Below are 11,475 nucleotides of genomic sequence, written 5' to 3'. Positions count from 1 at the left end.
GGCTGCCAGCTGGATTTAACGCCATTCACCAAATTTTCCTCTGTGAATTCAGTTTGATAGATGAGTTTCATAGTACCTCGTTGGCTTTTAAGAAACTTGTGAATAATATATTGGAAAGTTGTTTAAAGTGTGTAGAGGTATCTGGTAACAGGAAATAATAATGGATTTTTTTTTTATTTGTTTGAAACATAGCTTTCTGCTTACATGTTTAAGTAGACAAAAATTGTATCTTATATTACAGCTGTTTTGAATATGTAGAAGTCTGCATCTTTGGGGTTTTTTTGCAAATGAGAGCCTTTGCTCATCTTTTTCTTGTTGCTGGAATTCTTGTAAATAAGTCAGTTGTATTTAACTGAATTCTGTCTTGTGCTCAAATTAGTTGAAAGTAAATAAATATGCCTATAATATCAGCAGTGGTTAAGATGTTTCTGCATTGCATAATTGCATGGGACATTTAAACTCAAGACATCATTTAAGGTTTTTTGTCAGCATTTTAAATTTCTGAATGTGTGAAGTTACCTTATTGCTCAGTTTTAATAACAAAATTAATACGCAGACGCTGTAAGTACACTTAGCTGTGCATTAGTATTAGCAGGTACTGAGCATCCTGAAACATCTGATTCAGCCAGCCACGTGGCTTTCAGCATACTGTACGTATGAGCAGTGGATAGTCTGTTTTCAAGCATCACAAACTGACATTTTGATGCATATATATACCTTGAAATTAAAGACTTTATGAAAAACACCGTAGGTATTGCTGTCAGGAATTGTGGTTGATCTGAAAGAGACTGATAAAGAGAATTCCTCGTTTAAAGGCTGTACCATTGATGAACTGGTAACCCTGATGAAATACTTGACTATTATATGCTACTGTATCTCTCAAGGGTTTCCTCCTTGCTTGTTGATCTTGTAGAATTCTGGTTATCTGGATGCTATTTTTACACTGGAGTAGCGAAGCACACTGTCATTTTATTTAGGACTACTTTTCCTATCTATCATTGTTAACAGCAAGCGCATGCCTGAGGGTATTGGCTGACCACAAAAGGTTGCTTAAAGTCTTTAAGATTAAGAAGGTTTGAAAAAGCTTAGTTTTTTTAGATGTCTAAAATAGTAATTCTTCCCAATTTTGAGTTAGCTGCTGGGTTCAGGAGCCTGTGCCTGGCTGTCATTTTGAGAAGAAACAGCTAAAGGTTTTGTGATGGTGGGAGTCTTGAACCAAAGGTAGCTGCTTTTGGGGGCATTGAAAAGGACTTTTGGTTTGTTTTGTTTAGACTGTAAATATTACCTAACCCTGTGGTCATGAAAGATGTTGGGAAGTCTGACTAAAAGCAAAACTGAAAGGATGACCTTGAACCTATTACTCTTAAAATTAACCCTGTGGATGCCTGTGCTGTTGTCAATGTTTAACACTGTCTCAAAGCATGATGAGCAGCTTATCCTGGATTTAGGCTTCAGGTGCTGTTTAGTAGAGGTAAAAGTTTTCTCTCTGCAAATTTGGGCAAAGTGTTATCTTTCAAAAGCTGTCTTTGACACAGTACTTCTTGCATGGAAATCCACTATTTTTCACACTTGCATAAATAAAATAACAGCATGAGCATGCACATGGTGGACTTCAGGGAAGTTGGTGCTGGATTTTGAAGTATCGTCAGGTCAGTGTATTGTGTTTAGAAGTGTATCTTTCTCTTTGCTTTCAAGGCTCCTAGCAGTCTCATGGAGACCCTTGAGCAACATCTAAACTCCCTGGAAGGAAAAAAACCTGGAAACAAGTAGGTATATATGTTGTACCATGTATAAGGGCGTAAGAGTTACAATGTGAGACTAGCTGATGTTTAGATTTGCCTCCCCCAACTGTCTTTTGTCACTTAGCTGGAAAGTAAGCTGTGGTAAGACTAGGCTTTTCCTTTCCCTTACAAAGTCATCTTAATGGAAGTTGTTTTTCGTACTGGGGAGTGGGGGGAAAGGACACACTGAACAACTAGACACTTTCCAAAAGGAAGTAAAATTAACTATAGAAAACTCCTAGAAGGAACTGTTTTTCCCTGCAGCTACGGCTTTTATCATCAAAATTGATTTGTTTTCTAATGGCTTTGCATCTTCTTACTAGATACTTGTCATGGCTAAGTCTAGGAAGGATTAAGCTAAACCTGTGTTTTCTCTTTTGCTGTTGCTTTCCTTGCAATTTAGTGAAGGGTAAGTATGTATGTTTATGTATTGCTTGCATGCAGACATGGTTATGTTTTGTTTTGGGTTTTTTTTGGCATGGCTTGAACAATTTGAAATAGATACCTTCTTTAAATTGTACCTAAACTGTTGCTTGCTTTTCTGTATAGCCATTAAATTATCTTTAGTCATTTCTGTCTTGGCTCCAGGTCTTCTAATCAGTTCTACAGCTCCTAGGACTTACCCAATTCAACCTGTAGGATGGATGCTAGTTCAATACTGGTGCAGTTTTAACTTCAACTCCTCCTTTCATCTCTTAGATCAAAGGAACTCTAAAAATATGTAGCAGTATTTTCATACCTCGTAATAATGAAAGTAAACACATGCACTGATGTACATTTTAACTTAATATTAAGGCTCTGTCGGTTACTGTTAGTGTGATTTTCTTGCATGTGGGAGGACTTTCAGCTTGGAAACAGTTGGAAAGTCCATACTGTTAAATACCACCATTTTAACGTAACTCTGACTTTCTGGAAAAGAACAGTAGACTTTCAAAATTTGCTGACACATCCTCAGAAGATTTATGTTAGATAACTGCTTCTGTAGTGGTCTTACTCTGCTGCTGTTGCATGGTTTTGTAATACAGTGACGTCTTGTCCCAATAACTCTTGCCTGCTGGCTTCTGTAGGCCCTAACACAAGACACTTGCATATATCTCTGCCTTTCCTCCATTTAGTAGAGCTTATTTAAAAGGGAGAGTAATACTGTGATACCAATTAGCTAAAAATATTCATTTAGGCTTTGAAGTAACAGTTTGCATTCCTTGTCTACGGTGACACGTGAAAGTTCGAGGAATGGGGAGGGCATGCATTTGTAGAGATCTTCAGAAGGATGTCATGCTTAGCTTTTGGTCTTTTTGCATGAGTTTTGATGACTGGAAACATGGTTTCCAAAAGTGTCCTTATCTGAACCCCTCTTTTTTTTTTTTTCTCCTTAGATCTGGGGCTCCTTCTCCTCTAAGCAAGGTAAATACTGTCAGTTGCTGTACTAGTTAGTTCTTGTTCAGGTGATATGCTCTAGAACATCTTTAGGGCATAAGAAGTTAAATTTCCATCTCCTAATCTGCTTTTTAGACTTTGCCACCTAGGCCCTACCTAAGTGACAAATATGCGTCTTTAAATGGCCTTGTAAATAATGGTCCCGTAAAAGCACTTTGCTGATCTGAAGGGCTGTAGTTCTTGTACCAGGGTGGGGTTTGATGGTCACGCTTTGTGAAAACATTAGATACCCATAGCTTTGTCTCAACTCTTTTCTAAATCCTCATGTCAGTGAGAAACTAACTCTGTACTACTTCTCCTCCAAATTCTGTGTTCTATTTGTAGCTGTTTAGGAGGAAGTGATGACTCTTAAAACCATCTTTATGTGAAAAGCCAAGAAAACTTCCATCTGATATACCTCATTTCAGCATTGACCTTTATTAGTGAGATGGCTCACCTTAATCTAAAGCAAGAGTTGCCAGTGAAAACGTCTTGGTTTGAGTGTCAGATAAACTAATGAGCTTTACAGTGTTAGTGATAGTAGTTCCTGGTATCTGTGAAGCATTGCTGGGTGCCATAGTTCTGTGTCTAATAATGGCTGTTGTGCAGGAAAAACTCAATGAAAACTTCTGAATCTGAGGGAGACAATTCAATGGTCGATTCTAGTGAAAGCTCTTAAACTTCTTTCCAAACAGCATACTTTTAAATCTCATCCAATACAGTAGCAGTTGGTGAGAACTACATTATGGCTCAGAAAGTGTTCTTACAATGTTAAGTAACCCCCTCTTCCCTGGTTGACATGAAGAATTTGGACCAATTTAGTCTGAAACCTTAGTAAAGGCTTGAGGAGAGTCTAGAAAACTTATATCCATCTCCTGCTAGAGTTGTGATGATGGGATGGCAGTAGCAGAACTAAGAAGAAAATCACTTCGAATTTGCCATTCTTTTTCTTTCTTGGAAGCTGTCAGAACGGCAAACAGTACTAAGCATAGGACTTGTTTCATAGGAAAAGGATATCTCTAGCGTGTGAGATGCTGTAACAAAGCTTGTGGTATCATTTAAAATTAAATTGACACTCTTCAAGGTAACTTGAGTCTTCAAGTACACAGAAATGTTGCAATATACTCTCCTGGGTGTCTGTCCTTGTGATACTTAAGGTGTCTTTATCTAAAACTGGAGCAGCCAATGAAGCAAAATCAAAGGCTGAGCTGTCTTCTACGTCTTCCCAAGCATTTAACCGTTAGCACTGTTGATGGATCTTTAAACTCTCTTCAGTCTGAAGGTTTATGTGCACATTTTTAACTTAGTTTCTAACCATTTCTCTTCTCCCACCGTTTCTATGGTTACAGTACTTAAGGTGCTGTTGTGGACAGGCAGATATTTCACTCCATAGACAAAATGAAGGGTCTGACAGATGTAGAAACAAACCCATACAAATACTTTATTCCTCCCATCTTCAGGATGGTCTGAAAACTGAGAGGAGGGGGTTTGCTGGAGAGCGAACTATTTTCTTGGAACTTGCTGAGAATCCTTTGACACATAGGAACTCTAAATTACCCTAATTAAGATTTTAAAAGGCAGATAAGGCACCTCCAGGTCACAAATCAACTAACATCTGAGTTAGTTGCCTAGCTGTTGGGGTTAGTCTTGAACCCAAGGGACGACAGGTCACCAGTGCCTGCAGGTGCTCTGAATGCATGCAATAAGCGTTTCCTCCTGAGCCAGGCATTGCTAGGTGGAATCACCTTGAAGTTTCCCAACTCTACCACCCTCTGAAAACTTAGCCCAGTCGTCTTCAAATTCTTTCAAAGGGGAGAACAGCTCACAATAAGATGACTTGATGTCAGAATTGGATTTTTAAAGGATGTGAATCTGTGCATGAGTTGTTTGTGGAGAAATGCTGGTATATTGAATGTGTATTTAAAATATTTCTCCAGTCTTCTCCAGCAACAACTGTTACATCTCCTAGTTCTACTCCAGCGAAAACTATTGATACATCTCCTCCAGTTGATCTTTTTGCAACTTCATCTACAGCTGCTCCAGTCAGGTAAGTTAAAAAGCATATCGGAGTTACTGAGCTTGATGTAGATGCCAGAGTCACACTTGTAACAGGAGGCTTGCCTGGAAGATTTTGCTTATTTTACATGTAGTGTACATCAGTATTGAATGGGATACATCATCGTGCTGGTATAGATCACAAATGAGCTCTAACAAAAAAACACCACCCCCACCCCCCTAAAAAAAACATAAACTTTTAATTGAATAGACTGAAGTAATGTGCAAATCCAAAGTAGTCTTTGACTTTCAGTATTCTGTTTCTAAAACTGCTGAATTAAGATTCCTTTTTCTTGCTGTTGAAATCAGTTAATGAAGCACAAAAATAATGAACTTTTGGAGGTTAAAATAAAAATGAAACATTTGACCGATGAGAAAATCTGAAACTTGCTTTCAGGTGAAAACCAGAACAGACCACTGTTGCTCATTGTAATGAGCAGAAATGAAAGAACTCTGGACTTTTGTTTCAACCCCAGAGCTTTACATGTCTGAAGATATGACTAACTTCAGTTAAATGTCATGTGAAGTACTTCACTGAAGAAAGAGCTTCTATTGTTTATTATTTAAAATGTTTTAAATGACCAATACATTGTTTCCTAAGCAAACATCTGGCTGGCTTAAGCCATAGAGGAGTTTTACCAACTCCATTCTACCTAATGCCTATTCATTGCCTGGAAATGCAGGTTTCTTGCTTTCTGACATCACACAATGAAATAATGAAGTAGAAGGAGCTGTTTTCAGTCACAGCAGTTACTTGCCCTGTTCCTAGGGACCACCTGGGATTTTGGTTTTTGGTTTTGGGATTTGTTCTTTGGGGTTTTTTTAGGGTTGCAAAAGTCTCATAGATCTGTTATGAAGCCATTATCAAATAATGGCAGTAAGTTAAGGCCCCATCCTGGGGTGTAATGTATTCTTGGCACTTACTGCAGTAGAGGTGTTTATGGCCACTGCTCTAATCTTAAAGCCTGAAAAAATCTGTCTTTTAATGGTTTCATCAGTCATCCAAACTAAGGGTAATTCCTACAATCCAGTCATTATTTTTTTTTTAAACTTTATTAAAATGGAAAAATGCCTCCACTATTTAATATCTCTCTTTCATTGGCAGCTCTTCCAAACCATCCAGTGATCTTCTGGACCTTCAGCCAGATTTTGCTGCTACTGGGCAGGCAGCTCCAGCAGCCCCTGCTGGAGCCACTTCATGGGGAGGTAGAGAAACCTCACTGTCGGCATCTTTTCTGGCAGTCTCTTGTCTTCTTGCCTGGCTGAACTGAAACCTGCCTCTTTCTCTGCTAGCACAGGATGTTCCGAGCTCACTCCCAGTTTTCTGCTGACCAGGCAGTTGGGCATCCCTTCATCGTGCAAGGCTACTCCTGTTTTCCAGGGATATGCATAATAGTATAAGCTGCTTATAAGGGCCTGACTGCAAAGCTGGGGGCAGCCAGGATTATGTGACTAAAAGTGAGCAGGAAGGGGATGGCTGAGGGTGAACAGGTAGGGTAGGCACTTTAAAACAGAAGACCTGGAACTGCTCATGTGCTTATTGTCAAGATGAGGGCAGGAATCAACTTTTCTGTTTGTAAAGCAAAGCCCGCAGATCAGTAGCGGGAGGATAAAAAAAAAATATTTTAAGACAAAAATGCATCTAAAGCCAATGGTGGCAAATTAGTTCTGCTGCAAGTGTGATTACCTCTGACAACCCTTAACGTATCTTATTAAAATCTTCCTTGTCTGCTTAGGATAACAATATGAAAATAGAAATAGAGGGCTAACTGTTTTCAAATAGGAATACCTAACCAGCTCTCCGGAATCTGAGCTCTGTGGTGAACTGAGCCTGAACTGAGTTCCAGGCAGCACTAGCAGCTGGTCATCTGAAGAGGACTGCAATAAATGTAGGCAGTGTTCACTCCTGTCCTGTGAAGACAAGGAATTAGGCCAGTAAATGTGATTTAACCTACATAGCTGTAAACCCACTGTGGTGTAATCTTAAGAGATCTTTACTTGTGTAGCAGCTTAATGAACTCATCAGCCCTCTCACGGCAGCAATGCTACACTGAGTCATGCTGACTCCGCTATGAATGCTAATACCAGGTACGAGTGGCTTCTGCACTCCCTGTTTCTGCTTTAGTTCATTAAAGATGACATTGTATCTCAGCTGCTTCATTATGAGACAATAGCTATGGCTGTCCTGTAGACCATGTTTTGCATATTTGTATTTAATCCGTTGAACTGAATATTTCTTTTTTGCACAAGTGTCAATTTTATTAACTGAAATGTAATCTTACCCAGAAAGCAAGACCAAAGAGTCACCTATTCTAGGATGCCTGGGACTAATTATTTTCTGCAATTTTTGTGTCCTATTTGTCTTGCTTTGTCATTGTCAAGTACTGGAACACAAGCTTTTGAGATCTTTGAGAGAGGTCAGGTCTCTAAGCTAATTTTTTTAAACAGTTGCTCATTTATGCAGAGTAAATAGCTATTAATATTGTAAAATATTGATTCACATTGTAATTGAAAGCTGATTTATTTTGGGTTTTTTGCTTTGCTCTTTTGGACAAAGCATCTGTAGTTTGGAACTTAGGTGTTTTATTTTTCTGAATTACTGAAAAATTTAAAATTGACTAGTAATGCACCTAGTCCTCATATTCCACAATGGAAATGCGCCACTAACATTTTTCCTTTGGCCAGGATTATTGCTTAGCTCATCAAGTATACTTCAGTCTTATCTTTCAGAATAGCATTTTGGTAACTTAGTAGGCTTCAGGTTTGCTTTACTGCTGGCAGGAGTCCAGGTATGATGACCTGCTACTACACTTGAATCTTGCATTTTTTGGCCTCTTTTTTTCTTATGTTTCATCTGGTAATGAGAAAAGCTTTGAGCTTATATTAAGGGTTAGGAGGTTTTTTTTATTTACTTAAACTAGATCTTCAGGTTGAAGCTAGTAGTCACTATAAATTGTATGGTCTCATAGGTACTACAAGCCTTCTAATTAGTGCTGGTGAGGCCGCATCAGGAATACTGCATCCAGTTTTGGGCTCCCCTGCTTAAGGGAGAGGGGCTTGGCAGGGGGCTGCCAGGACTCTAGGGAGCTAGAGCACATCTCTGAAGAGAGAGATTGAGGGAGCTGGGCCTCTGTCATCTGGCAAAGAGGAGGCTAAAAGCATCTCTTAATAGTGGCCTACAACTACTTGAAGGGGAGTTAGAGCAGAGCCAAAATTTTCTTGGAAATTATAGTTAACTATAATGAAGGGTAATAACAATAGATGGCAGCTTCAGAGATTGATTGGACATGAGGAAAAAATTATTTCACTTGGAGGGTAGGGCAGTACTGGAGTAGATCCCTGATGTGAGCTAGTGGACTCCCCTTTCTGGGAGATTTTTCAAGACCTGACTAGACCAAGCCATGACTGCCCTGATCTAGTGTTGGGTGTAATGTCGTTCTGAGCAGGAGGCTGGACAAGATGACCTTCCTTCCACCCAGGACTTGTGGGAGGATGTATAACAGTGCCTCCCTACTTCCTGAGCTTCTTCCTCATCTGCAAAACTCTTCTGGCCCACAGCAAGTGAATGTGGGAGCTCATGAGAAAGCATTAGTAGGGGGAGGAAGCTGGAAGAATTGCTGCAGTTCAGAATAGCTAGGAAAATGTCGATATCAAATACTTCAAGATGCAGCATCAAACTGGCACTTCAAATGTCACATAAACCTCAGGAATACCTGTGACCAAACAATCCTGCTTTCTCAGTCTCACTGGCAGTGTAGATTCTGTGTATTCCAGCATATATCTATATGTAGTATAGTACACTATATTTAGTGGTATATATAGTACACTGTATATTTTGTTGTATACCTTGTATATTTCTGAATACAATGTAAGCTATCTAGCAAATGAACTATAACTTGTGAAAATCTACACTCCTGTGCTGACAGGAGATGATCAAGGTAGTAAGTGGCCTGCAGCATACTACAAGGTGAATAGATAGGCATTTGGCAGGCAAGCTAGACTGTAGTATTACAAAAAATACAGTAGATCAAATTCTGCATCCTCCTGAGGTCTGGCTCTCAGATATAAAAGCAAATTGACTTGAATTTCTGCTCTGAGCTACCTTGCAGTGTGCCTTAGAACATGGATTTGCTATTTGTATTGTTACTTTAATATTACTATACAATAAAGCCTTGGTTTTAATCCTTCCCATATTAAGAGTAAATGTAGCTTGCCATGATGGATGACTGTAATTTCACTGTATTGTGATCTGTAACATAACTGAATAACAAAAAGGCTCTGAGGAATAAGCTAATAGAAGGTAAAAGTTTGCCGACAGTCGCTTATATCAAGTCTAACTGTGAGGCGTCCACCTGGTGTGCAGTAATGAGATACCAGATTGCTGCATTTTTAATATACTGTTCCACTCCTTCAGCATGGTATTTTGATGTACCTCAGCTTGTGCAGTCAAGTCTCAAGTAGAGCTCTCCCAAGGAACCAATTATGAAAATACCTACATGTGGTTTTTTGGTGCCTTTTTAACAAGTGTTGTAAAATAAAGACAAACTTGTAAAGATGAGCTGTACTTACTCAAAGCATTTTGCTTACTACAAACTGACCCATAGTAAAACATCTGGACTCTGTGCTTGCTGTTCAGTCTGGATCAGATGAACCCATGACCCTGTTAGGTGTACAATGAATCTAGGAGCAGCACTGAGCTACTGGTTAGTAAATAGGTAGTTGTTGAGCTCAAACTATTCTAACTGCAGTATAAAAATGTTATAGGCTGAACTGGTTAGTTTTCACAGGTTTTTATAGCTTATAGTTGGTTTTTACGTTGGCAAAACTTCCTCTGTCTTTGAGCTCAATCTGGCTGATCTCAGAGGACATCAAATTGTAGGAAAGTCTGTCATTAAAGATGCTTCATTGGCTTCCAGAAACAGTTGACTAAAGAACTGAAGTTGTGTTTCATACTCCTCATAGCAAGTGTTAACAGAGGTGGGTGTTTCTTCATAGTATGCTTGCTCTATCACATATGCAGGAAAAGCTTTCAAAACTCTTTTTCCTTCCCTCCCCGCCCACCCCCATCCCTTGTCTGGGGTACAACAACCATGGCCTGTCTGCCTCAGAATATATTTGGGGCAGTAGGGATGCCATGTATTGTACCCTGAAGTAACTTAACACTGTATTTACAAGTGTATTACAAGCATTTACAATATATTAACAAGCTGTGCTCTGCTAGAGTACCCTGGCTTTAGTGCCAGTTGTGTAAAGGGTTCCGGGGCTGATGGGTGGATCACAACAGCTCACTTGGTAGAACAGTAAGCTGAATTCTGTCTACTTCTAATGACTGTAATGTTGATTTTGACTGCTTTCTGACTACTTTGGTCGAGAAAATACTTGCAACTAAGCAATTATCTTGAGATTATCTTTGGTATCTGAGTACGTTCTGCTAATAGCCCATTGATTTAAATAATCTTCAACTATGCCTGTTAACTGTACTTGCATGTGATCACTGGGGTTCATTGAGGCTCACTCTTCCCCTGCACGCTTTTACTTGGTGAAAGTCTTGAATCTGTCTGCCGTTAGGCCCAGGGACTTGCATTTAAAATTTTCAGTGTTTTAGGGGGATGTTAGTGGTTTATAAACTTCAAAGAAGTCTACCTACTTCTGGTCTTACTCTTATACTGCTAAGCCAAATGCAAGAGGGAACTAGTAAAGTGGTGAATTGAGCTTCTAAAGAAGTGGTCCTTGGCCTTACCCTGGGGTAGTGAAAGGTAGGAGACCTTCCTGTCAACCCTTAGAGGTCACTACTTGCTTCTCTCTGTTACAGTTTAGAAAAGAAAAGAAAACCAGCTGTATAAAACAGAAATGATAAATACTACCAGTGTTTGAACATCTTGTTGATTAGCTGTTAAGGAACTTATCAAGTATGTGAAACTTACATACTGGTTCTGTTTTGAATAGAGCTGTTAAACAGAATGAGCTTTGTCCTGTAACAATAACTTCTTGAAAGTTGAAAAATCAAGCACAGAAATTATGTTTAATCCAGACATGTCACTTAGGGAATGAATATATGGCTAATGAACATCTTCAATCTGGCAGTTCTTCTAATTGGTCTGTTTCTTTATTCTGCTGTCATTTTAATGGACAATCACTAGACCTCTTGGGAGAAGGTGAGTAATATTTTTGATTTGTAAGACTTTTGAATGTTAAGACTCCTTATTAAAAGCTCCAACTTTCT

General features: G+C 39.1%; 1 protein-coding gene across 1 annotated transcript in view; it reads left to right on the top strand.

Annotated features, from left to right (window-relative positions):
* Positions 1-1,695: 1,695 nt before the first annotated feature.
* SNAP91 (synaptosomal-associated protein, 91kDa) overlaps positions 1,696-11,475 on the top strand; it is a gene marked incomplete at its 5' end in the record, with an annotated part of 37,433 nt that continues 27,653 nt past the window's right edge. The window contains 6 exons of the mRNA XM_010283615.1: positions 1,696-1,766; positions 2,185-2,190; positions 3,158-3,185; positions 5,135-5,244; positions 6,358-6,458; positions 11,393-11,407. Coding sequence (XP_010281917.1) covers positions 1,696-1,766; positions 2,185-2,190; positions 3,158-3,185; positions 5,135-5,244; positions 6,358-6,458; positions 11,393-11,407 — 331 coding nt within the window. The remainder of the gene's footprint in view (positions 1,767-2,184; positions 2,191-3,157; positions 3,186-5,134; positions 5,245-6,357; positions 6,459-11,392; positions 11,408-11,475) is intronic.

Source organism: Phaethon lepturus, unplaced genomic scaffold (genome assembly GCF_000687285.1).
Source record: "Phaethon lepturus isolate BGI_N335 unplaced genomic scaffold, ASM68728v1 scaffold6123, whole genome shotgun sequence".
Taxonomy (NCBI): Eukaryota; Metazoa; Chordata; class Aves; order Phaethontiformes; family Phaethontidae; genus Phaethon; species Phaethon lepturus.
The sequence above is the reverse complement of the archived record's forward strand: the minus strand, read 5'-3'. Positions and strand labels throughout refer to the sequence as shown.